This window comes from Chiloscyllium punctatum, chromosome 52, assembly GCF_047496795.1.
Source record: "Chiloscyllium punctatum isolate Juve2018m chromosome 52, sChiPun1.3, whole genome shotgun sequence".
In the NCBI taxonomy this organism is placed as follows: domain Eukaryota; kingdom Metazoa; phylum Chordata; class Chondrichthyes; order Orectolobiformes; family Hemiscylliidae; genus Chiloscyllium; species Chiloscyllium punctatum.
The window spans coordinates 13365074-13392879 of record NC_092790.1 but is presented as its reverse complement, the minus strand read 5'-3'; the positions used below and the strand labels follow the sequence as shown (position 1 = coordinate 13392879).

The window sequence follows — 27806 nt, the reverse complement described above, 5'->3', positions numbered from 1 at the left end:
TAAAGATGGTCAAACTGGGCTGATGGTGATTTACAAGAGATTTCTATTCTGTCTTCCTCCAGGCAAATACTTGAAGGACCAGGACAATGTAATATGCCCTCGGTACGAAGCCAAGTGTGACCAGCTGCTTTGAACAAATAGTAGGTATGTTTCCGCTGTCAGAGCAAAGAACGTATTTTGCACAGTTAAAGCAGATTGGGTCAGCTACTCGTGGAACTCAATTTGAGAGAGAGATGTTCAAACAACAGAGAAAATGTAAGTTTGTTTTTTTTCTCACAATTGACAATGCACATGTGTCCAGTTTGAACAAATGTCACTGTTCACAACTCACTGACATTTGCACAATTTTGAAACTGGAAAGTCTGAATTCTTGTCCAAAATATACACACAAGAACTGAGACAAATATGCCTAAAATCACCCTCATGGCAAGTATTGCATAATGAAACACACCCTCGCAGAGAATATTTGTGGCTGCCAGAGAATTACGTCCCTTTGACAATTAGAAACTGACAAGCATGCATTGATATCTTTGTTCACTCGTTCAATTGGCAGAAACAGGCAAAAAGACATTGATGATGACGCACCCCTTCTGGGCACTGTCATGGATAGATTCATGACACTCAGATGTTCATATGATAGAAAGTGACACACACTCTCATATTTTCATTGCACATACCAACAGGAACGGTTTGACAACTACACTTCCATATTCAGATATCAAAAAGTATCAGACACAGATGAATAATTGTGCTCAAATGTTCATCTAATCAGAAACTGATATTTCAGATCAATAATCAAACTCAACTACTTTCGGGAAGAGACCGAAGGTCGCAGGATTAAAAAAAACTGACAGGTACATTATGATAACTAAAATTACATTCATAAATTGGAAACCAGCATGGACAGATTGGTAAATCCACTCACATTTTTACACAATAGTAACTGTCCGAGAAAGATTAATAAGTGCACTCCCATATTCACAATGCAGAAACTGACAGGAACAAGTTGATAACACTCCCATTTCACAGAACATGAACTGACAGGTACAGTTTGATAACTATTCACAGAACAAAGTCTGACAGCCATATATTGACACTCGCACTTTTACACTTAGCAGAAATTGACAGATACAGATTGATAACTAAACTCACATTCACACAGCAGAAACTGAGAGGGTAGATTTATAACAACAGTCTCCCGCTTGAATTACAATAACTGACAGGAACACATTAATTACAACATTTACATGAACATGTGACAAGAATGGATCGGTTGATAAATGAAGTTTCGTATTCACAATGCCAGAAATGAGAGGTGGAGACTGTGTGATGGTGCTGTGGATTAAAGAGGTTTATTTTGTCCCTTTGTTCTTGATGAGCAAATTTAAGGCAGAGAATCCGAGCCACTAGAGCAAACAATTTGAGGCCTATTGGGTATCTTTACAGAAAGCTGAAGTCTCATCAACAGAAATACTTCATGTTTCAGAAGGAGACCTTGAGTTTGTTATTTTTGGAGAAATTTAACAACCAAAATTACAGACCGTTTCGATGAAGCTTATTATCACAGTCATTCAATTTGCAAATTAAATACATGGCAGGACAAGAGAACCTGTTGTCGTGACTTTGATGAAAAAAAGTGGAAACGTTTCACAGCAGGAAACATTGGACTGTCGTAGTGAGTGTTTGCATGCTTAGAGTCAACAAAATGTATATGTATTGTGTACTAATAGTTTACTGCTAAACAATTTTTAAAAATTAGGCCATCCCTGTTTATTGACAGATTCTTTTTAAGAGGGGTGGAAGGTTTGATGATATTGTGGCTTTAAGATATTTCTTTTGTCCTTTCTTTCTTGTTGAGGAGAGATTTTATGGCAGAAGTGTGGAAAGGTCTACCAGAGACACTAGAGTAAACAGTTTGAGGCTGTTTTTAAAGTTGACAACAAAAGCAGCCTGAATGGGTGTGGTCAAGCTCTCACAGAATGACATTTTTAGTTTGGCTTTCAGCAAAACTGTTGGTATCTTGAAGACAGGAAAGCTAGTTTTCCCCTCTCAATTACAGTCAGGAGCTGCAGATTCTCTTTCTGCTACTGGAGTCGGATGTGATACTATTTTATGGAATTTGCCTTTTGCCGAAGATGTTTATGGGATATTACTGTATCGGAACAGTTAAGTAGGAAGAGTTATTGTATGCATTATTCTGTTAAATATTCCAATAGAGTTCAGTTGTTCCAATTCCTTTTTTTTGTGTTGTATGTTAACTATTGTGGACATGACAAAATACACCTTTTAAAACAACACTATCACTCTCAATGATTGCTACACTCATATTCACATAACAGAAACGGACTGGTACAGATAGATAACTACACTGCTATTTTAGCAGCACATTATAGCTAGACTGGCTGTAATGTAATGAGGGGTACGTGAATTTCCAAGCAATTGATTGTGATAGGGCTCTCTATACTCAGAGGCACAGACAGACATTTCTGCAGCCAGCAGTGAAAAATCAGAATGGTGTATTGTCACCAATGGTGCCAGAATAAAGGATATCGCAAGGAGGGTGCAGAATATTCTCAGAGGGAAGAGGGCCCAGCAGGAAGTGATTGCATACATCAGAACTAATAAGATAGGAAAGGAAAGGATGAGATTTTGAAGGGAGAATACAGAAAGTTAGGCAGGAATTTAAAATGGAGGTCCTAGAGGGTACTAATATCTGGATATCTTCCATTGTTCCGAGCTAGTGGAATTGCAGGATAGAGCAGATGAATGTGTGATTGAGGAGCTGGTATAAAGGAGATGGGTTCATTGGAATCTCTTGTGGGATAGCAGTGACCTGTACAAGAAGGACAGATTTCATCTGAAGTGGAAAGGAACTAATATAATGGTAGGGAGATTTGCTAGAGCTGCTTGGAAGGATTTAAACTAGTAAGGTGGGGGACCCAGGGAAAAAGTGAGGGAAGAGATAAATGTGAGACTAGTATAGCTGGGAAAAGGAGTGAGTCAAACAGTCAGGGCAGGCAGGAACAAAACAGAGAATAAGGTAGGACTAAAGTGTTCCCCAACTGTGACTTGGCCAACATTGATGGCTCATATGCTGCAGGCAGGGATGCCCCGGAGATTGGTACATTGGGGAGACTGAGCAGACACTATGACAATGGATGATGGACACTGCACAACAATTCCCAGGCAAGGGTGTTCCCTTCCAGTCGGGAACACTTCATCTGTCCAGGATATTCCGCCTAGGATCTTCGGGTGACTATCCTCCAAGGCGGAATATGAGACAAGCAACAACACAAAGTGGCCGAGCAGAGGCTGATAGCCCAGTTTGGTAGCCCAGTGGGAACTTGGGTTCATGTGACGCTCCAGGTGACCCCAGTGAACTCCGTCACAGACACACACGCACACCTCCACCCCCCCCCCCCCCCCCCCCCCCAACACACCACACATTCTTCCTTTCTGTCTGTCTGTCTCTCATTCTCTGTCTCCCTCTCCCTCTGTCTCCCTCTCCCTCTGTCCCCCTCTCCCTCTGTCCCCCTCTCCCTCTGTCTGCCAAGTACACACATATAGGTGTATGCAGTGAATCTGTATTTGCAGAATTTTACTTTGTTCAAAAATGCATAACCTACAGTCAATCCATGTAAGATTCTGTAAATCCCACTTTACAAATAGAACCAGTCTGACTCCAGATTAGGACACAAACAGACTTTAACCTCACACCTTGAAAGCATTGCCTGGGCTAAGATAACACATTTTCTTAGAACACCGAAGTTATCTTCAGAATGTGACTATGACTTAAAAGGAATTCTGGGGTTTACTTAATAAACAACCAAAACTAGAAAAGCCATTTTAAAAGATGAAACACTTAATTACTTATTGTTTAATGTATATTAGCCACACAATATTGTAATCTTTTGCTATAAATTCTGTATTTTATGGTCTTGCGTCACAACCACCTGATGAAGAAGAGGCACTAGGAAAGCTAGTCCTTCCAAATAAACCTGTTGGACTATAACCTAGTGTTGTGTGAGTTTTAACTCTGAAGATTCACATTGAGTCCCTACCTAACCATTCACAGTGAGGTTAACGTTCCTGCAAACTACCCAATCAGGAACCAGGCTTTCCCCCATTAGCATTGTGACGCCTTCACTGGATCAAAACCGAGCTCCAAGCCAACTTTCCCTTGTCCTTTTCTGATATTAGATAGAACATAGAGAACATAGAACAATACAGCACAGAACAGGCCCTTCAGCCCTTGATGTTGTGCTGACCATTGATCCTCATGTATGCACCCTCAAATTTCTGTGACCATATGCAGTCTCTTAAATGTCTCCAATGAACTTGCTTCCACAACTGCTGCTGGCAATGCATTCCATGCTCTCATAACTCTCTGTGAAATGAACCCACCTCTGACATCCCCTCTATACTTTCCTCCAACCAGCTTAAAACTACGACCCTTCATGTTAGCCATTTCTGCCCCGGGAAATAGTCTCTGGCTATTGATTCTATCTATGCCTCTCATTATCTTGTATACTTCAATGAGGCCCCCTCTCGTCCTCCTTTTCTCCAATGAAAAGAGTCCGAGCTCAGTCAACCTCTCTTCATAAGATAAACCCTCCAGTCCAGGCAGCATCCTGGTAAACCTCCTCTGAACCCTCTCCAAAGCATCCACATCCTTCCCATAATAGGGCGACCAGAACTGGACGCAGTGTTCCAAGTGCGGTCTAACCAAAGTTTTATAGAGCTGCAACAAGATCTCAAGATTCTTAAACTCTATCCCCCTGTTAATAAAGACAAAACACCATATGCTTTCTTAACCACCCTGTCCACTTGGGTGGCCATTTCAAGGGATCTATGTACCTGCACACCAAGATCCCTCTGTTCCTCCACACTGCTAAGAATCCTATCCTTAATCCTGTAATCAGCTTTCAAATTCGACCTTCCAAAATGCATCACCTCGCATTTATCCAGGTTGAACTCCATCTGACAGCACTCAGCCCATCTCTGCATCCTGTCAATGTCCTGCTGCAGCCTACAACAGCCCTCTATACTGTCAATGACACCTCCAACCTTTGTGTCATCTGCAAACTTGCTGACCCATCCATCAATCCCCTCATCCAAGTCATTAATAAAAATTACAAACAGTAGAGGCCCAAGGACAGAGCCCTGTGGAACACCACTCAGCACTGACTTCCAGGCAGAATATTATCCTTCTACTATCACTCGCTGTCTTCTGTTGGCCAGCCAATTCTGTATCCAGACAGCTAAGTTCCCCTATATCCCATTCCTCCTGACCTTCTGAATGAGCCTGCCATGGGGAACCTTATCAAATGATTGCCGAAGTCCATATACACCACATCCACAGATCGACCCTCATCAACCTTTATGGTCACATCCTCAAAGAACTCGATAAGGTTTGTGAGGCATGACCTGCCCCTCACAAAGCCATGTTGACAGCATTTAATCAAGCCATGCTCTTCCAGATGGTCATAAATCCTATCCCTTAGAATCCTTTCTGACACCTTGCAGATGACAGGCGTGAGACTTACTGGTCTGTAATTGCCGGGGATTTCCCTATTTCCTTTCTTGAAGAGAGGAATTACATTTCTTCTCTCCAGTCCTCAAGTATGACTCCAGTGGAGAGCTAGGATGCAAAGATCTTCACAAGTTGTGAAGCAATTGCATTTCTCGTTTCCCAAAGGAGCCGAGGACAAATCTGGTCTGGGCCTGGCGACTTATCAATCTTAATGTTTGACAAAATTTTCAGCACATCAGCTTCCTCTATCTCTATCCGGTCCAGCATGCACACCTGCTCTTCAAAGATTTCATTCACTACAAACTTTGTTTCTTTCATAAAGACAGAAGCAAAAAACTCATTTAGGGCTTCCCCTACCTCCTCAGATTCCACACACAAGTTCCCTATGCTATCCCTGATCGGCCCTACTCTTTCTTTGACCATTCTCTTACTCCTCACATAAGTATAAAATGCCTTTGTGTTCTCCCTAATCCATTCTGCCAAGCCTTTCTCGTGCCTCCTCCTGGCTCTCCTCAGACCATTTTTGAGCTCCTTCCTCGCCTGCCTGTAATCCTCTAGAGCTGAGCTTGACCCTAGCTTCCTCCACCTTATGTAAGCTACCTTCTTCCTTTTGACAAGAAGCTCCACCACTCTCGTCATCCAAGGTTCCTTTATCTTACCCCTTCTTGCCTGTCTCAGAGGACATATTTATTCATCACTCACAACAACTGTTCCTTAAACAGTCTCCACATGTCTATAGTGCCTTTACCATGGAACAATTGCTCCCAGTCCATGCTTCCTAACTCATGTCTAATTGCATCATAGTTTCCTCTTCCCCAATTAAATATCCTCCCATTTTGCCTAATTCTCTCCTTCTCCATAGCTATGTAGAATGTGAAGCAGTTGTGGTCATTATCATCAAAATGTTCGCCCACCACAAGATCTGATACCTGCCCCGGCTCGTTTCCGAGTACCAAGTCGAGAATGGCCTCTCCCCTCATCGGCCTGTCAACGTACTGAGTTAGGAAACCCTCCTGAACACACCTTACAAAAACAGCTCCATTCAAATCTTCTGCTGAAGGAGGTTCCAATCAATATTGGGAAAGTTAAAGTCACCCATTACAACAACCCTACTACATCCACACACTCCCAAAATCTGTCAACGTATGCTTTCTTCAATCTCCCTGCTGCTATTGGGGGGGGTCTGTCGTAAACGCCTAACGAGGTGACTGCTCCCTTGGTGTTCCTAATTTCCACCCATACTGACTCAGTTGGCAGATCTTCCTCGACAATGGAAGCTTCTGTAGCTGTGATCCCCTCCCTGATTAGTAGTGCTACACCCCCTCGTCTTTTCCCAGCTCCCTATTCTTTATAAATGCTCTAGACCCTGGAACATCCAGCAACCATTCCTGCCCCTGAGAAACCCATGTCTCTGTTATGGCCACAACATCATAGCACCAGGTACTGATCCATGCTCTAAGTCCATCACTTTTATTCCTGATACTCCTTGCGTTAAAGCAAACACACTTTAACTGATCCCTTCGTTCCTTCCCAGGAAAATCCTTCCCACTAGCTGGTCTACTCTTGCTATTGCCTCATCTGCATCAACTCTCACCTCTGGTATACAGCTCAGGTTCCCACCCCCCTGCCATACTAGCTTAAACCCTCTCGAACTACTGGAGCAAACCTTCCACCCAGGACATTGGTCCCCTTCCAGTTCAGATGCAACCCGTCCATCTTGTACAGGTCCCACCTTCCCCCAATTATCTCCATATCTGAAGCCCTCCCTCCTACACCAGCTGTACAGCCACGTATTAAGCTGCGCCCGCTCCCTGTTCCTCACCTCGCTATCTCGTGGGATGATGGCAGAGGAAAGGAAAGCACAGCAAGCGTCCAAGAAGGGCGCTAAGAAAGCGGCGAAGAGGGCGCCAGTGAAGGGCGGTAATAGGAGGAGTCGGTCCAGGAAAGAAAGTTACTCCATCTACATCTACAAAGTGATGAAGCAAGTTCACCCCGACACCGGCAGGTCGGGAACTGCAAGCCCCGGTGGTGGGTTGGGGGGCGGTGGCACGATCTTTGAGTTTTACCCCCTGTTAACAAAAGTGCCCCAACACCCGCCGACAATCAAAAGAAACGTTTCTCTCTGAGTTCTATTTTACTTTATTTTTCATTTCCAAATCACCGCACAAATATTGTCCGCATGCTGGGTATGAGTTAAAGGGAGATAATAGAAAGTGTACATGTCGATTGTAGAAGTAAATTAACTCGAGTAATTGCGCATTCCTCAGTACAAAACGACATATTGGCGGGCTTTTCAAATTGGAAAGAAGGCGGTTGATGATTTGGCGCCGGTACTTTCCGCCCCCCTCCCCGTGCCCTCTCCGGATTGGGGAATGAGGCAGATATCTGATTGGGAATTGAAACAACATTAGGAGGGGCTGAACAATGGGACCAATCAGAAACGGCCCCCCCACCATCCCTCCCGAAGGTATAAGAGGCCGCAATGTGGGCGGAGTCCAGCAGTCTCTGTGATAGTGTTTGAGAGTTTGTGGCGATGTCTGGAAGAGGAAAGGGCGGTGGGAAAGGTCGCGCCAAGGCGAAGTCTCGATCGTCCCGGGCTGGCCTGCAGTTCCCGGTGGGCCGTGTTCACAGGCTCCTGAGAAAGGGTAACTATGCTGAGCGTGTGGGTGCCGGAGCGCCGGTTTATCTGGCTGCGGTGCTGGAGTATCTGACGGCTGAAATCCTGGAGCTGGCTGGCAACGCGGCCCGGGACAACAAGAAGACCCGCATCATCCCCAGGCACCTACAGCTGGCCGTGCGCAACGACGAGGAGCTCAACAAGCTGCTGGGAGGGGTGACCATCGCTCAGGGCGGGGTGCTGCCTAATATCCAGGCCGTGCTGCTGCCCAAGAAAACCGCCGCTGGGGGCGCCGCTAAAAAGTGAAGAGACCATTCTTGAATCTGACAAACCAAAGGCTCTTTTAAGAGCCACTCACAGCATCTGTGAAAGGAGTTCTCCCTTCCATCAGATTGAATTACCTTCCTGTGGTTACTTGTCTTTAATCGTCATTCCATAAATACATTACTCAGTCCCTGTACTCGCTCACAGGCAGATTCACGTTACGTTGTGCTGCATTTAGGAAGAGCTGAATTGCCCCCGTGCCATAAGTAAGTTTATAATGAGTGGTCGCTGATCCTCTCTTTTATTCTCTGATGTGTTCGTGTGTGAGATTATTTGCCTGACCCGAGAGAGGGAGCATAATAGAGGCCACAGTCATTTTCAGCTGCTTCCAGTTTGTTGTTCTTTAGTAGTCTACCAGTTTGGTAGTAACACGCCCCCATGGGGTATGAGCCTGAATTTGATCTCCGGCAAACATAACAAGTGATCTTTGATTTCCACGGATAGATTCATTTTACGCGTTTTAAATTTCAGAATACCGATGGTGTTGTCTGATTGCAGAAGGTTCTGAATGAGGCGTTCTGCTGTCAAAGCTTTCAAAATGAAGAGCTCAAACCAGAACAGTTGCATCACTGTAAGAGTCAGTCAAGCAGCATAGATACAGATCCTTTGGTCCAACCAGTGCATACCACTATAATCTCAAACTAGACTGGTTCTAACTGCCCTATCCTGTCCCATAGCCCTTTGAAACTTTTCTTATCATGTACTTATCCAAATGTCTTCTAAATATTATGACTGTATCCACGTCCATCACCTGATTCAGAAGTGAATTCCACACAAACCACATCAGCATTTCACCGTAGTTACAGATGATAAATATTTCTGAAATAGGCACCTCAACTTTCTGCTTAACTTCGCACAATGTCCTGGGCTGTGCTAGATCAGATCTGAGATTTATCCAAATCTGTCTTCTAAGAACTCCAGCATACCTTTCTGTAATACGCGCTATTTTCAAAACATCAATATTTATTTCCCTAAGTTTACTAGCTTCCCAGTTTTTAAAAAAACTGATGTGAAATATTCATTCTGAACTTCTCCCATCTTCTGAGATTCAACAGAACAGCAGGGGTGAACTGGATCTACTTATTACCAAATGGCCCATGTCTCCTCTCAGAATAGCTGACAAACAAAAAAAGACAATCTGCCTTAGAATTAAAACACAAGAATGGCTGAAAAGAGAGAAATGAGATTAGCAGTCTGTCCTAGCCTTAAAGTAAAGAAAATGATACCTTTGAACAAACCTAGTCCAAAGCCTTGAGTAGCAACCATCCTAGATCAGAACATGTCCACAAGCCAAACATAGGAACGTTCTCAGTTTACTCATGAAAGAGTGACTATGCAACCCGAGGAATAAATGCCAGATGCAAAAGATAACATACTGAATTCCCTATATATCAACCAGATCAACAATTAGCTATTGCGTGGTAAGCAGTTGTTTCTTCATTAGATTGCAATATTAAGCAATAATTTCTAGCTAGAGATTCTACAACATACATATAGATTCATGTCACAAATGTTTAGGCCTATGTGTGAAGGTTAGTAAGTCTTCAGAAGTACCCTAATTCATCCTGGACAATGGCTATTCACAGCCATTACACACAATGTACTAAGGGTAGATAGAAATAGCTGTCCCTAAACTTAACTAGCCAGAATAGAAAGCGTCATTACAAATCTTACAGCAACTAGTTAAAACTTAAATGCCTTTGGCATTTTTATATACATAATTCGGACAATGGTAAATATAAGAGGAAAAACTGAATTTGATAAAGACAGCACATGAGATATGATAAATAATGGAATTTAAACTATATCTCCATATAAAACCAGCCCGAGAGGCCTGAAGGAATCTTGCAATTAAGTTTGCAATGTGAATGACTAGGATGCATAGAAAAATCCCAAGGATTAGAGATTATAGTGTGTTAAACACCATGAGGTCATGGGAAGCTGAGACCTGCTAAAGAAATACCCGTCATTAATTATGTGTCTTATAGGATTGGGTTTATAAAGTAAGAGGGAGGAACCTAATGATTATGGTGCGTGTCATTGTTAATACTGTTTTTATAATAAATTCAGGGTGCGTCATTGGTCTCTCTTCCAAGGCTGGCCTCTGGGGAGGATCCTTTGGCCCTCTCCCTGCTTTAACTGGGTTTTGCATGAATGAACATCCACTTGACTGCCTCCTGAGTTTACATTCACTTTTCAGAGGAAAAGGCTCCCACCACAACCACAACAACAACAACTACCCCTTGGATCTTTAATGTGTCCTACTCTCTCTTTCTAGTCACTAATTTGCTCTGAATGAACTTGTAGAATCCCTTTGAATTATGTTTAACCGTATCTGCCAAGGCTATCTCATAACACCACCCCCCACCCCCTTGTCCTTCCTGATCTCCCTCTTAAGAATTCCCCTACATTTTTCATGCTGATCAGAGATTCATTTGAACTCAGTTGTCCATATCTAAGATTTGCTTTATTTGAAGTCTCAAATAAAACATCAATTTTGCTGCTCCTCCAATGCTGCCTGACCTGTGCCTTTCCAGCTTCACGTCTTATCAACTCAGACTTCCAGCTTCTGTTGTCCTTTTTAAAAACCATTACATTTATCCACATTATATTGCCTCTGACTTGCATTTGCCCATTGACTACACCTCATCACAATCACATCTCACCACTCAAAGCAGTTTTATGTCATCTGTCAAACTGGAGATATTACATTTATTTCCCTCATCTAAATCATGGTGAATATATAGTGAAGAGTTGGATTCCATCACTAAGATTTGCCATGTCCCCAAGGCACTGCTTGTCATTGTGAAAATGATCCACTTATTCCCTTTGTGTTTTCTTTCAGCCAACCAGTTTTTTTTAATCCATCTCGATACCATGCTCTTTAGTTATTCTCAGGTGGGAACTTGCCAAAATCTTTTGAATGACCTCCATCTGTTGTTCCAGCAGAGAACATAGAACATTATAACACAGAAACAGACCCTTAAAATCCATGCTGACTCTGTTTGATTCTGATTTTTTTTTTAACCCCAGACACTCTGCATTCTTTTTCCCCTGCAGGCTGAGTGGCCTATAATTCACAGTTTATCTGTACCTTCCTTTTCAAATAGTTTTTCTGTTTCCTCTCTACACATTTATAAATACTTTAAGCGTTGTTTCTTTTTCACAACAATTGCAAGCTTACTCTTGTCATTTTCTCTTTCCTCCTCAATGTGCTCATCTCCTCGTTTGCTGAAATCTAAACTGTTCCACCCTTTAGGTCTGTCTATTTATTTTCTTTGCAATAAGAACACCTGTTGTTGGAATCAAATACAATCTTACAGAACCCTAATGTTTCGTAAAGTTTACAAAAGTAATACTGAAGTTTTGGGAAAACTAAAACGAATACCGTCCAAACTCAGGGCAACTTCTATCTCAAAAAGTTGAATGCAGCTGAGGTAGAGATACATCAGTTTGCTCGAGGATAAGTTTCTCTCGAAGCCAAACACCATAATAACTTGGAAATGCAACATATCCCCTTTCATTCACTGTCACTGAATCAAGACCCTGGACCTCTCTTCATGGTATTGTGGGTAGCACATGGACAACAGCTTTTCCAGAAGTTGGCTCACCACTGCGTTCTCTAAGGGAAGGATTATAAATGCTGGGCTCAGCCAGTGACATACATGTTCCGGGAGTGAATCAGTAAAAATAGCTGGGGTGTCTCATCATGGCATACAACATATCACAAGGTTTCTGTCTGCAGCATACCTGACACTAAAATTTGTCATCCACTATAAACTAAAACGAGTCCCAGTGATCCTATTGCACATCTCCCTGGTCCACATTTGATTTCTTCGAGCCTCCTGACTCAGAAATAGGGAGTGACACTATGACGTAAGACTCTGCGAACAGTTACATACTGTCTTCGTAAAAAAGTTCCACTTATTCTATCTATCTGTCTGTGTGCTCCTTTCAACCAGGTGTTAGTATTTGTGGATGAGGGTCAACAGGATTAATTACCACACCTAACATAAGATCAGACCTGATATTATTGAATGGTGGGCACAGATGGGCTGAGTGGCCGCCAGTTTCCCCGCTCCCTGATCAGATTGTGAGAGACCCAGAGGAGGAGTTATTAACATGACCTGGGGATGAGCTCAATTGGAGCTTCATAAAGGGGCAATGGCCCAGCTTGAAACCTTCTCTGTCCTTTCCCCTACAGTCCCAGTTCCTTTGGTCAAACTGCGAGAAAAGGGAATTGGGGAAATGACCAATTGATGTTTGTTTCTGGGAAGCATCAGGAAAACAGGGCGTGCTTGATGCAGTCCCTCCCCAACCTTGTTGATTTTAACCCTACTGTGAATCCTCTTGCAAGGATGCCTGCCTTGAAGAAGTTTTCCTCCTCTCTCTACAAGAATCTCAGGGAGTCTCTCTCCCACTGCAACTCCCAGATCATTTCTTCTGCTCTGAAGCTCTTCAACCATGTCGTGAAACAAACTCGGTACCACAGCCACATTTGCTTCCTCAGTGTCTGCCTCCGTAACCAACTCATCCCATACAGACTCCAGACCACCTTTAAACCAGCAGAGTTTGGACCCGAACAGGACAAACAGTACAGACTACACATTCAAAAACACCAGCAATAGTTCTCCTTCAAGATCCTCCGCTCCACGCTTGCAGCAATGCGCCGGCACCTAACCTCTCTATAGTCAGCCCTGTCCCAGCTGAGGGCCACACTCTCTCAGAATTGTAAAGGACCCACTCTGTACTACATCCTTAGGAGAATTCATACTCTCAACAAACAGTATTTCAATTCCATCTCAGACATCAAATACTGTAAGTACAACAAATTTTTATCCACCCACTTCCATAACCAGCACTCCTGAAACATTCCAGAAGAAACCCCTGGCTTCGGAAATGCCATTAGCTAGGTGGCTGACGCAGATACCTCCCTAATGCTGAGTGATGATGTCACTTCCGCCCCATCATGGCCGCTCCCACAGGCACTTCCGGCCCTCATATCATCACTGATGCCACACACTCAGTGACTTCTGCCAACCCTACTGCCATGATCACCACCACTTCCGCCCCCACCAGCGCCACTCACCTGCATTCTGCTGACCCCCTCCCTCTCTTCGTCCCCCCCACCACTCCCCCCCACCCAGGCCCCACTATCACTATCCCCACCCCCCAGAACCCCGAGGGGAACATTACCCCTGCTCATGCCTTCACCCCCATTCCACCCACCATCACACCCACTCCAGATACTGGCTCCGACCCCACTCCCAGCTCCACACCCACACCAAATCCCAGGTCCCGGCCGTGCCGAGTTTTCACCATCCCTCCAGACCTCCCACTCACTGAGGATGAACGATCAGTCCTCAGCAAAGGAGTCACCTTCATCCCCCTCTGTCCACGCATCAATGAATTTAATACACGCCGTGACGTCGAACACTTCTTCCGTCGTCTCCGCCTCAGAGCTTACTTTCACAATCAGGACTCCCGCCCACCTTCCGAGGACCCCTTCGCCCACCTCCAACACACTGCATCCACCTGGATACCCCGTGCTGGCCTATTACGTGCCCTGACCTATTCATTTCCAACTGCCGCCGGGACATTAACTGCCTCAACCTGTCGACCCTCCTCCCCCAATCCAACCTCTCACCCTCACAACGTGCAGCCCTCCAATCCCTCTGCTCCAATCCCAACCTCACCATTAAGCCAGCGGATAAAGGGCGCGCAGTGGTAGTCTGGCACATTGACCTCTACACCACTGAAGCCAAACGCCAACTCGAGGACACCTCTTCCTACTGTCCCCTCGACCATGACCCCACCACCCATCACCAAACCATCATCTCCCAGACCATACAGAACCTCATCACCTCAGGAGATCTCCCACCCACAGCTTCCAACCTCATAGTCCGGGAACCCCGCACTGCCCCGGTTCGACCTCCTTCCAAAGATCCACAAGACTGACCACCCGGGCTGACCCATTGTCTCAGCATGCTCCAGCCCCACTGAACTCATCTCTACCTACCTCAACACTGTCCTATCCCCCCAGTCCAGAAACTCCCCACATACGTTCGAGACACCACCCACGCCCTCCACCTCCTCCAAGACTTCCGTTTCCTCGGCCCCCAACGCCTCATCTTCACCATGGATATCCAATCCCTCTACACCTCCATCCACCATGACCAGGGCCTCCAAGTCCTCCGTTTTTTCCTCTCCAGACGTCCCCAACAGTACCCTTCCACCAACACTCTCATTCATTTGGCCGAACTGGTCCTCACCCTTAACAATTTCTCCTTTGAATCCTCCCACTTCCTCCAGACCAAAGGCGTAGCCATGGGCACACGTATGGGCCCCAGCTATGCCTGTCTCTTTGTTGGCTTTGTAGAACAGTTGATCTTCCATAATTACACCGGCACCACTCCCCACCTCTTCCTCCGCTACATTGATGACTGCATTGGTGCCACCTCGTGCTCACGCGTGGAGGTTGAGCAATTCATCAACTTCACCAACACATTCCACCCTGACCTTAAATTTACCTGGACCATCTCTGACAACTCGCTCCCTTTCCTGGACCTCTCCATCTCCATTAGTGATGACCGACTTGACACTGACATTTTTTACAAACCCACTGACTCCCACAGCTACTTGGATTACACCTCATCCCACCCTATCTCTTGCAAAAATGCCATCCCGTATTCCCAATTTCTCCGCCTCCGCCGGATCTGCTCCCAGGAGGACCAGTTCCATCATAGAACACATCAGATGGCCTCCTTCTTTAGAGACCGCAATTTCCATTCCCACATGGTTAAAGATGCCCTCCAACGCATCTCGTCCACATCCCGCACCTCTGGCCTCAGACCCCACCCCTCCAAACGTAACAAGGACAGAACACCCCTGGTGTTCACCTTCCACCCTACAAACCTTTGCATAAACCAAATCATCCGCCGACATTTCCGCCACCTCCAAAAAGACCCCACCACCAGGGATATATTTCCCTCCCCACCCCTTTCCGCCTTCCACAAAGATCGTTCCCTCTGTGACTACCTGGTCAGGTCCACACCCCCCTACGACCCACCCTCCCATTCTGGCATTTTCCCCTGCCATCGCAGGAACTGTAAAACCTGTGCCCACACCTCCTCCCTCACCTCTATCCAAGGCCATAAAGGAGCCTTGCACATCCATGAAAGTTTCACCTCCATATCCACTAATATCATTTATTGTGTCTGTTGCTCCCACTGTGGTCTCCTCTCCATTGGGGAAACTGGGCGCCTCCTAGCAGAGCGTTTAGGTTACATCTCTGAGACACCTGCACCAATCAACCAAACCGCCCCGTGGCCCAACATTTCAACTCCCCTCCCACTCTGCCGAGGACATGGAGGTCCTGGTCCTCCTTCACCACTGCTCCCTCACCACTAGACGCCTGGAGGAAGAACGCCTCATCTTCCGCCTCGGAACACTTCAACCCCAGGGCATCAATGTGGACTTCAACAGCTTCCTCATTTCCCCTTACCCCACCTCATCCTAGTTTCAAACTTCCAGTTCAGCACTGTCTCCTTGACTTGTCCGGACATGTCAGACATGCCTAGCTCCTTTTCGACCTATCCACTCCACCCTCTCCTCCTTGACCTATCACCTTCATCTCCTCCCCCACTCACCTACTGTACTCTATGCTTCTCTCTCCCCACCCCCACCCTCCTCTAGCTTATCTCTCCACGCTTCAGGCTCTCTGCCTTTATTCCTGATGAAGGGCTTTTGCCCGAAACGTCGATTTCGCTGCTCGTTGGATGCTGCCTGAACAGCTGTGCTCTTCCAGCACCACTAATCCAGAATCCGGTTTCCAGCATCTGCAGTTATTGTTTTTACCTCCCCAAAGCTGACTCTTCCTGACGAGAGGAGCGCATGCGTGAGGCCCTCCCCCAGCGCTGCCATTGAGGAGCATTTACTCAGTGAGTACAAGAGGTTTGTTTGAAACAGACCGCAATGGAGAGATCAGCGCCCAGGGAAGGGAGGGAACAACAGGTTCCTTCCAGCAGCACATCGGGATGGGAGCCTGGGACACAGAGGGGGCTCCGAGACCGGGATTGATTCGGGGTGAGTTCAGGGAGAACCGGGGGTTGTTAATAAGAGGCCGAGCGGAGCAGGAACTGGTCCCGGAACTTGGAGTGAGCGGGCTGGGGGGAAGAGAGAGGCTTTTCTCGGGCTGTGTGTGGGCCTGCTGAGGGAGGGAGAGTGGGAAGAAGCTGCTGTGGGATATTCTTGTGGTTTTTTTATCCCCTAAACACTGATGGGAATTCACTGTTTGGCTTCTGTTTCCCGCTATTTGTTGCGAATAGACATTGAATTGTTGGGAAATACAGGAGTTATCTAGTAGTGCCCGTTGTTCTTCCTTTTACAGTTAGTGTATTGGGAGCTGAATATTGAACTGGGTAATTATTCTACTTATGAAACTATGCAGATGTTGGTTAGTTTTTGTACCTTAGTAAATTGTTTTAGAATTTCGCAAACACAAAAAGACTGGGAGGAGCTCAGTGCGAGAGCGTAACCGGACTTGCTCTGTTCAAAAACCAAAAAAAAATCATGATCACGCCCTGAATTTGGCATTGATCAGTTCATGTCTTTTCCCCCCAGCTGATGGTGATTTACAGGAAATATCTCTCTTGTCTTCCTCCAGGGAAATGATTGATGGACCAAGATAATGCATATTCCCTCAGTATAAAGCCAAGTGTGGCCAGCTGCTTCTAACAACTAACAGGTATGTTACTGTTGTCAGATTGGAGAACGTCCTTTCCTCTGTCTGTGTGGATTGAGTCAGACACATATTGAGCTTAATTTCCAGAAGTACACGTTCAAGCCAAGAATCAAACACAACTGATGAAATATATTTTTTTTACTTCTCCCTGTACTAAATGCACAACAGATCAGTTTCAATAAGTGCCATTATGCATAGACAACTATCATTTGCAATATCAGAAGAGGGATAGACTGTATCCTCTTATGACATATACATTCAGGAACTGCATTAACTCCACATGTAGTAAAGGCAATTTTAAAGTTACAGTCAAGGTGAACAAACAGATCATGCTGTTACGTTGTTACGGCAAGGATTTCTGAGGGAGATATTGAGTGTAGATACAGAATGAAATTTTGGCATGATCAGTAACTGAGAAGGACTTTTTTTTTGATAAATAGAAGTCCTATGCAAAAGGTACAACAATTAAACTGTGTAAATTCCAGGTGAACCTCTGAGCCAAACCTGATGTAGAGAGAATGCTGACTATATGAATATACACATACAGACAACCACTATCTCCAACCTGCCCTTAATATCTGTGCTTGCATGCATATGCACACACACCAATCTGTCTCAGCTACTGATTGATTTACAATAGTTGCAAATTTGTACACCATCCTGAAATACGCATTCCAACAACTAACAGTAATGAAAATCCATATACGCTGCAACTAGCAGAAAACATTTAATCAATCTGATTTCTATTCTCAGATGTCAAGTCAAAGAAATTTACAGCACAGAATAAGTCTCTTCAAATGATTAAATCTGACTAATCCAAGACTTTCCATAACAACATAACAGTTGACTGAGCTAACAATTCTAATCCGTTTCAACCAGCATTCCCTTTCCATAAAAATATCATGGCAGCAGAGAAGTTGACATCCCCATGTGTATCGGAACATGATTCTCCATTTCATCATTTTGTAATTATTTTCTTTTTCTGTCCAGCAAAAGCATTTTTTTCATTATTCTATATGTATTTCAAAATTTGTTTTGATTTTCAATGAAGAGCCCTGCATTCCTCTTGACACTCCCTTCATTATAGTACCAAAAAAAGCAAGGAAGCAGGATATAGTTTTGTGATGGAGTTATCGGAATTGGATCATTACTATTTAAAGCGATGCAGAATGAAAGAAAAAGCCAACATTGGTCGGTTTTCCAAGCTGCTCACTTTTTTTTTCAACAAGAGTTGATATTTAAATTGTCAAATTCAATTTATTGAACTATTTAAATATTCTTCACAGAATGATGGAAAATAAAAGGCCTTTTCATTTCCCCCTCCCTACCATAGAGCAACACAAGAGTCTGCTCATGGCTTGCACCAGATCCTGTCCAAATGGGTAAACAAAATAGAATTGGCCAATTCTCTTTCCTGTACAAGGAACACTGTGGTCAGTCAGCTGCAATGCAGTTGAAGTGTTCACTTAGTTGCAAGTGGGTTCGGTTAATACTGATTATTAATACATTGGTTAAAACATGTCACAATGTAAAAATTAATAGCATCATGAAAACCAGACCTTGATATCCCCATTGTTCCTGGTTAGACTCTGCACTATAGGAGTTACAAAAGTCCATTGCTTTCTACCATTGATTCTGAAGAAAAGCCAGATGCTTTTTTGCTGCAATGTGATGCATGCTCACCTGTTCGTGTATCCTTTCGGCACTAAAGATAAAGAACACTGGCTGTGGACATTATCAAACTAAATGTGCAGTGCCAGAGATTAACAGATATACAAACACTGCACTTTCACTGACAGGCGTTGACTCCAGTGACAGCAGCTATGTTAGAAACGAAAATCGCTTCTTAATAATCGCTCTAGACAAATTCAGGAAAACAAAGTTTTATTAGCAAGTCTGCAGAGTCGGGCAGCCTTCTGAGTAAAAGGCGCGCTGAGGCTTACAAAGTTTCTCATTATATACAGTACAAATCCCTCCCCTCCTTGGCTCTAACAAGCCATGAGGTTCACATTCTTAAAAACATCATTATTCTTCGATTTACACCTTTATCACAAAGTCTGCAACAAATGCCTCCAGACCCTCCCCTCCCTGGCTCTAACGAGCCATGAGGTTCACATTCTTAAAAACATCATTATTCTTTGATTTGCACCCTTATCACAAAGTCTTCAGAGTCTCCAAAGTTGTTTCTCTCACCCTGCAGTATTATCAGTCAAGGCCTCATTCTTCCCTGCCTGTGTTAATGGTTTCATCAATCAAGGGCCTGTTTGTTTTTACTCTGCTCACAAATTGTCAGCATTCTGCACAATTTAAACTATTCTACTTTTGAGTATACAAAATGTTTTAGAAAAGAAACAAAAGTTTTGTCTTTTATTATAGATCAGTCTGTGGTCCAGGCACATCTTAAAGTTTAAACCGAAATTACCTCTCACAATTCCACCCTTTTCTTTCTTTAAGATGTGCCTGACCAAGATAGCCCCCCCCTCCTCAAGGGCCCGGGAAATCCTTGGTCTTTCGCAGCAACATCACTTTAAGTTCACGCGTCCCATGTTGTGGAACCACCACTGCCTGGAGTCGGGAAATATTTTTCTGAATTAAAAACTGAATACAGGGAGTTAGGCAGGGTAATACGAGAAGAAGAATCACAACCCCCCCAACCACCAGCAACGCCGTGCGCCACCAACTACCACTTAGGAGACCATCCCACCATCCGATGCCACTAAGAGGACGCCAAGATTGTACTGGCACATGGGCCAATTTCCGAATTTCATCGGAAATTTCCAAAACCGCTTTACCATTATCGTCAATTTCTAGGCAGCAGTTTGTCAGGTTAAACTTCCCGTACACACCCCCCTCCGAGGCCAACAGATAATCCAAGGCAAGTCGGTTTTGATATATAGCAGCCCTCATCTGATCCTGCTGCTTAGCCAGCAACTCCAGGGCCAGGGCAGTCCGGTTAGTAATAACCTCTACGACTGCTTGGAGCCTGATAATTCGATTTAACATATAGATAGGAGTACGATATCCCCATGATCCGTCCTGTGCCCATGTAGCTGGCCCGTAGTATTCAATAATCCGGGCCGGTGGCCACTCATCCCCCCAATCACTGACTTGGATATCCCTTGGTGACCTACGGAGGGAGTCAAAGAGTTTAATCCCCAAATCATCGCCTTCCTCCCGGGGTAATAGGAAGAACGCAGGTCGTATTAGACCCAGGAAGCATACCCCAGCCCATCCCATGGGCAGTTTGGAGTATGCCCGATTACCGCATATCCAAAATAGGCCATCTGGAGCAGGCCCTCCCTGCCTCACAACGTCATCCCACAGCTCCTTTACCCCGGGGACGCCCTCATAAGGACCAGGACCACTGCAATTCCAGTATTCGGACTCCTGACCCAGAGTCTGGACAGGAGTATCCCAGCATCGATTCCCCCGACAACCACCACTCCAGACTCTCATCATGCCATCGGAAGAATCAGAACCTAGTTCGTCAGAGGAGGAATCAGTATGTAATGGAACGCTATTTTTATGACCTTGGTTTGCAATGTACCAAGTAATATCCTCAGGCCACCATACTCGCGTGGTTGCATCCAACATATTCTGACAGGGACTAATCCCTACCTCCACGGTCCCCTTGCCTTCAATACAGAACTGGCCCTCAGGGCTGTTTGTCAGTCTCCACCCCTGGCTTTTTCTGTCGTTGACATGAGTCCAAGTGGTTTGCTGCAATTCCCCTATGTCTAAGCTTTGACCAGTCCACGGCCATTGTTCCGACATATGCGGCCCCCCACAAACCCAGCAATTGCTAACATTTAAAACAGTGGCTATTCTAGAGGTGAGATCAATAAACAGGTTTTGTGTAACATCAGGGAGTTCAATCTTTCCTTCTACCTCTTCGTATACGGATGGCACTTTAGGGAGCACGACCGTTCCCTAACGGTCTTGCTCCTTCCCCAACCCCCGATCAGTGATCTGTATCTTGGTCTCCTTGACTCTGTCAACCTGCTCCCTGAGCAACACGGAGGATAGGTCCCACCTCCCAGTTTTGCTAATAGACACCCAGCGGTCATTTATAGGGCATCCACGGATTTTGCCACCGTATCCTTTATTATATACCTGATAATAGGGTCTCCCATCCTCCCAACATTCATGGCGTGCACTCACATCGTAACACCTATCGTCCACATAGGAATGGGACACAAATGATCCCGAGTAGATTCGAATCCCAAGTCTTACTGTAGTTCGACATTTGTCACATCTCCCCTCACTCTCCCCCACATACAGGAGTAAATTGATCAATATCCCCACCAATACAGTCCAAGTAGAGTTCATTATCGCTGTCTTTTCAGTTTGACCACCAACGGCTTGTCCCCTTGCTCGCATGTCCAAGTGCTTTCTCCTTCTGGCGGAACAGGCCCCTTTATCCTTGACGCGTGGACCCACCCTTTTTCTTTCGTCCGAACAGCTGCTTCAGTTGTTAACAGAACCAGGAACGGTCCTTCCCACCGCGGCTGGAGCTTTTCGGCCTTCCAGGTCTTAACAAGTACCCAGTCTCCGGGCTCCACCTTATGCAAGAGGAAGTCGAGCGGCGGAGTGTGAGCCAGGAGACCTTTCCTCCGGAGTTCTCTTGGGCAAATTTGACCTCAGTGGGATCCCTCCTGCGCCACGTGGTGTACCACAGATTGAAGTCACCTTTGATATTGACGCAAATGGCATCTTGAATGTCTCTGCTGTGGACAAGAGCACTGGCAAAGAGAGCAAAATCACCATCACCAATAACAAGGGCAGGTTGAGTAAGGAGGAGATCGAGAGGATAGTGCAGGAAGCGGAGAGGTACAAAGGTCAGGATGATATGCAGCGTGAGAAAATTACAGCCAAGAATTCCCTGGAGTCGTACGCATTTAACATGAAGAGTTCAGTGGAGGAAGAGAAAACGAAAGGCAAGATCAGTGAGGAAGATAAGAACAAAGTCATCGAAAAGTGTAACCAGGCCATCTCCTGGCTGGAGGCAAACCAAACAGCAGAGAAGGAGGACTTTGAGCAGCAGTTGAAAGATTTGAAAAAAAAATATGCAAGCCCATCATTGCCAAACTTTACCAGGGAGGTATGCCCGAAGGGCCATTCTCAGAACAAGTCAGAAAGGACCCTTCTGGTGGACCAACAATTGAAGAGGTTGATTGAAACTTTAACTCTCTTCAAAGTAATATCATTTTCAGTTGGTCTCTCTTCTCCACCATTCCATCCCCCCACCTCCCTGAAATTGCAACAGTCCTTTAGAATTTCTCGGGGCTTCTGTAAACCCAGTTGATTTGGACATTTGCACAGTTAGGTAAATGATGGCCTACATTTCTGAAGTTTGGGTGTTTGAATGGTAGCAATTAAACGTGTCAATGGTGAATTTTTCTGCAAACTGTTTCCTGTATGTTTTATACATTGAGTAGTTTACACCCTTTTAGCTGCTAATGGAGTTCTTTCTCAGTTTTCTGCACACTACAAGAATGCACCGTATGATTCAGAAATTCAGTCAGTTGTCACTAATCCTGAGAAGTTATTGTTTAGACAGGTTATACTTACAGTTAAGCAAGCCAGCTATCCTTTCTGTCATGTAGTTGGAACAGTGTTCCCTTATAATAAATAGTATACAACAGAGATTCTATTTTCATACAGACCACAAGAAGGTGGTGTTATAACAATTGGCAGCCTTTGCAGACTTAATTTGTATGCAATTATTGGGGAAAGTAATCACAATTAAATATCTTTGGTGGAAAATGCATAACATCCGAGCAGTGTCTATCAATAATACAATTTCTCTCCGTGCACAACCAATTTTCAGATGATGTCCTTTGTGTTCTCCAAAAGCTTGTTTAACCATTTGAATCATTAAGTGGATAGGACCAATTTTCATGCATTGTGTGTCTGTTGCTGTCATAAATGTTTTTTTGTTTGCAGCAAAATTTAAGTTTTTTTTTTGATACCTTCCAGACATTGATTCTCTCACAATCTTTTCCATTTTTATGACTTTTCTTTCAACTCTGTCTGTTTTTTTCCCTTGGTTAATCATTCTTTGATATTCCCTTCCTGGAATCATTTTTCCTCACTGAGGAAACTGGGAGTCATGAACTATTTTCATAAAAGTGTGCAGTTGTTCATTAGTTGTCTTTTCTATTAAACTTCTTTCTGAGTCCACTCCAGTTAACTCTGCACAATGCCTACCTTCTTCGAGTTTATAGCACAGTTGTTTTCAACCCAAGTTTCTTACTCTTAACATGAATGCTAACTTCTATCATATTATGGTCACTGTAACCTTTAGAGTTTATTTTTACTTTGTGATCATGTATTAAACCTTCCTCAGTATATATTATCAGACGCAAAATAGCTTGATTCCCATTTGGATGTAGAACATATGATTCTAGAAAAGTGTCCTTCTGACTTCCTTAGGCAACTTGATTTTCCCAATCTACATGAAAATTAAAATCACCAGTGATAAATATACTGCCTGTTTTTTACACACCTTATTTTCTCCCTGAACTATTCTGTCCCAAAGAAAGCTATTGTTGATGGGTCTGTGGACAACTCCCAGCAGCATCTTTACCCATTATTTTTTATAAGCTCCCACTTATATGGATTTTATAACATATGTTTCCAAGATCATTTCCTGCTACTTATACTTATTCTATCTACAAATAACAAAACATACCCCAGCCCATCCCTTAATCGCCTTAGATCCCTTATTTCCCATTTCCGAGGACTTCATATTTCTCCCGTGATAATCTATCACAATGTAGCCAATTCCCGGACCTTCAGTCCCGTGATCGCCCAGGTTCCTTTGCAGGCACCCCCGGTCTTTGGATTCCTGTGTCCTACGTCTCTGTGAAACAGATCACAGGCACCCCGTAGGTACACGTTCCTCCGCAAACACGGTCTCTGCAAAATCCCTCACAGGCCAGCCCCGGTCTCTAGATACCTGAGTCCTACGTCTCTGTAGAAAAATCCACAGGCACCCCGTAGGTCCCCAGGCGTCCGGAAACACGGTCCCTGCAAGTTTTTCTTACCTGGGTTCGGTGCACCGAAATTACTCGATCGTTAACCGTCCCCACTGCCTCGGCCACACCCCTCCTTTGTTTTCCTGAGCCTCCCGGATATCACTCGCTCAAGCCGCGCGGGGCGACAAGCAAGGAATCAGGGACTGCTGAAATCAGCAGGGTGCACCTTCTCCGATGTCCTTCCTCAGCTCCCCCCGCGGCCGGAGTGTTGATCCCGGACGACGAGCCCCCAAGTTGTTAGAAACGAAAATCGCTTCTTAATAATCGCTCTAGACAAATTCAGGAAAACAAAGTTTTATTAGCAAGTCTGCAGAGTCGGGCAGCCTTCTGAGTAAAAGGCACGCTGAGGCTTACAAAGTTTCTCATTATATACAGTACAAATCCCTCCCCTCCTTGGCTCTAACAAGCCATGAGGTTCACATTCTTAAAAACATCATTATTCTTCGATTTACACCTTTATCACAAAGTCTGCAACAAATGCCTCCAGACCCTCCCCTCCCTGGCTCTAACGAGCCATGAGGTTCACATTCTTAAAAACATCATTATTCTTTGATTTGCACCCTTATCACAAAGTCTTCAGAGTCTCCAAAGTTGTTTCTCTCACCCTGCAGTATTATCAGTCAAGGCCTCATTCTTCCCTGCCTGTGTTAATGGTTTCATCAATCAAGGGCCTGTTTGTTTTTACTCTGCTCACAAATTGTCAGCATTCTGCACAATTTAAACTATTCTACTTTTGAGTATACAAAATGTTTTAGAAAAGAAACAAAAGTTTTGTCTTTTATTATAGATCAGTCTGTGGTCCAGGCACATCTTAAAGTTTAAACCGAAATTACCTCTCACAAGCTAGTACCTCATTCATGCCAAGTAACAGAAGTTTGAACATTGAAGTACTTTTGCAGTTCCTAAAAGGGACATGTTTCAATTTGAATGACACTGAAGCACTGTGAAACACAATAACCAAGTATAAGGAGCTCATTGATATCTAGTATCAGAGAGTGAATGAAACCCATTCTCACACTGAGCCTGGTGTTGATGAATACACACTTTCTCCACACTCACATTCTGGTTGAGGGCTTGAGTAATGCAGAAGCATTTCCACACTTTTTAATATAAGAAACACTGATTTATAAGGAGTTAAACCCACCTCATCAACTCTATCAGATCATGACATGCAGAACTGGAAACAAGGCAACATTCAAAAAATGTCAGTGTGATGTAGACTAGTGCCACTCCTTTAAAGTGATGCAGATTGGCAGCACAACAGAAAACTCACTCACACTCAGCCAGTTAATGCTGAAAGGGAAAAAGAATGAAATTTCCGTCCAGGTATTTCCAAATACAGACAGTTATGAATTGACTTACCAAACCATTAATCACTTCAGTTAGTGTCAGATGTTACATCTTGCAGTGTCCAGCAGTAACTGATAAAGACTCCTGCAAACACAAAATATTTTTTAAAAAACACAGTATTAATGCAATAACATTCAAATTCATGGCAAAGAAAAATATTGATCCAATATTAATCCCTCAATCACAAAAGGTTAGTCAATATTCATACAGTTTATCCTATGCTCAGACCCAAAAAAAAACACAACTGAACATGAAAAGAGAAGGAGAGATCCACATATTCTCCCTGATGCTGTTGCATACAAGCAAAATTGATACTATAGTTATCAAAGACAGGTAATGGCAGAAATAATCTCTAATTTGCATTTAGGTAGAGATACAGGCAGTGAATGGATAAAGTTCAGAATCCCAACAGTTAATTTAAATTCTTATGGAGAACAGGTGAAGAACAGAATGTCCCAGTGTGGACGCAATGGGTTGAATGGCTGTACCAATTCTGTGACTCTGTCATAAATGACATGATGCAGAAGAGATTCAGGCCCAATTAAAACACCCTAAAATCAACTATCACAGAATCAATCACAGTCACATAGAATTCTGTTTCCTAAATTCATTCACGGGATGAGAGAATCACTGGTGAGGCCAGCATTTATTGTCCATCCCTAACTGCCCAGGGGGTAGTTATGTGTCAGCCACATTTACATATTTATAAACTAGACGTTGACAGATCCAGATTCATAGCTACATCCTGAGATACAGAGAGCAGAATATAACAGGGACAGATTGAACAATCACACTCACATGCACATGACAGGACATTTCAGAGGATGACTGAAAATTGCATTCTCATTCACAAAGCAGAGACTGACAGGAACATATTGATACCACTCTCTGTTTCAAATTACTTGTACAGTTTGATAATGACACTCACAGAAACTGACAGGTTGAGATTGATAACAAAATAAATCAGTTACATTTGAGGTCAAGTGACCCTTCCTCAGAACTGATTGTCTGCATTTTCCTAGCTGCTGTGTGGTCTTCTGTATTCTGGGGAAACTGAGTATAGATTGGGTGTCCACTGTGCAGAGCACCTACATTCTGTCCAGGAAAAAAAAAGACCCTGAGCTTCCAATTGCCTGCCACTTCAACACACCACCCAATTCCCTGGCCAACATCTCTGTCTCAGGCTTGCTGTATTGCTCCAGCGAAGCTCAGTGCAAGCTGGAAGAACAGCACCTCATTTTCTGCTTGGGAACTCGACAGCCTTCTGGACTCAATATTGGGTTCAACAACTTTAGAGCCAGAGCTCTCCCAGGTCATTACTCGAATTCCCACACACCAGGCAGTGTTATCACATAGTATACTATTATACACCAACAATTACTAACAGTCCCTATTAACAGCTATTCACCCTCCTCGTCTGACCGTGATCCACTCGTTTGTCTGTCCAACTGTTCTTCCCTCTCTATGGATTCTATCTCCATATATCATTTACTCCATACCCTTCAACACACCCTATCTTCTGCACGGAAACTAGTATTTTCCTGGCTACCACCAGTTCTCAGGAAGGGTTACTTGACTGGAAATTTTTATGTCTAATTTTCTCCACAGGCTCTGTCAGACCTGCTGAGCTTTTCCAGCAATTTAATTTTGTTTCTGATTTCCAGCATCTGCAGTTTTTTTGGCTTTTATTTAGAGATTAATAACTACATTTTCACACTCTCAGAGCAGAAACTATCAGAAAAAAATTGATAACCACATTCATATGTTCACAAAAGAACTTCTAGATTTGAGTGGTGCTGGAAGAGCACAGCTGGTCAGGCAGCATCTGAGGACCAGGAAAATTGATGTTTTGGGCAAAAGCCCTTTGACAAATATTGATAAATACACTCTCATTTTTATTACAGAGCCTGATGGGGAAGGAACCTAATTAAACCATCACAACGCATAAACTGACAGGGACTGTGAAGAACTAAATCCTCAGATTCACAGATCAGAAACTGGCAGTCTTAGATTGACAATTACCTAAACACAGCAGGTCAGGCAGCATCTGAGGAGCAGGAAAATCAACCTTTTTGGCAAAAGCCCTTCATCAGAAAGGGCTTTTGCCCGAAACGTCGATTTTCCTGCTCCTCAGATGCTCCCTGATCTGCTGTGCTTTTCCAGCACCACTCTGATCTCAACTCTGGTTCCAGTGTCTGC

The 27806-nt window shown here is 44.1% G+C and overlaps 1 protein-coding gene, 2 long non-coding RNA genes and 1 pseudogene across 3 annotated transcripts in view; 3 read left to right on the top strand and 1 right to left on the bottom strand.

The window, feature by feature from the left end:
• LOC140470791 (uncharacterized) overlaps nucleotides 1-27806 on the bottom strand; it is a 212184-nt gene that overhangs the window by 21469 nt on the left and 162909 nt on the right. The gene's annotated exons all lie outside the window — the stretch shown is intronic.
• On the top strand, nucleotides 8067-8496 carry LOC140470722 (histone H2A-like). The gene has a single exon (XM_072566756.1). The coding sequence runs from the start codon at nucleotides 8067-8069 to the stop codon at nucleotides 8454-8456; it is 390 nt and encodes a 129-aa protein (XP_072422857.1). The 3' UTR covers nucleotides 8457-8496.
• On the top strand, nucleotides 16366-27639 carry LOC140470795 (uncharacterized). Its single transcript, XR_011956713.1, has 3 exons — nucleotides 16366-16559; nucleotides 17140-17220; nucleotides 27512-27639. It is a non-coding gene; the product is annotated as an uncharacterized lncRNA (long non-coding RNA).
• Nucleotides 20675-22479, top strand: LOC140470594 (heat shock 70 kDa protein-like; annotated as a pseudogene).

Excerpts from the sequence above, each read along its gene's own strand:
- LOC140470722 (XM_072566756.1), top strand. The coding sequence starts at position 8,067 with ATGTCTGGAAGAGGAAAGGGCGGTGGGAAAGGTCGCGCCAAGGCGAAG.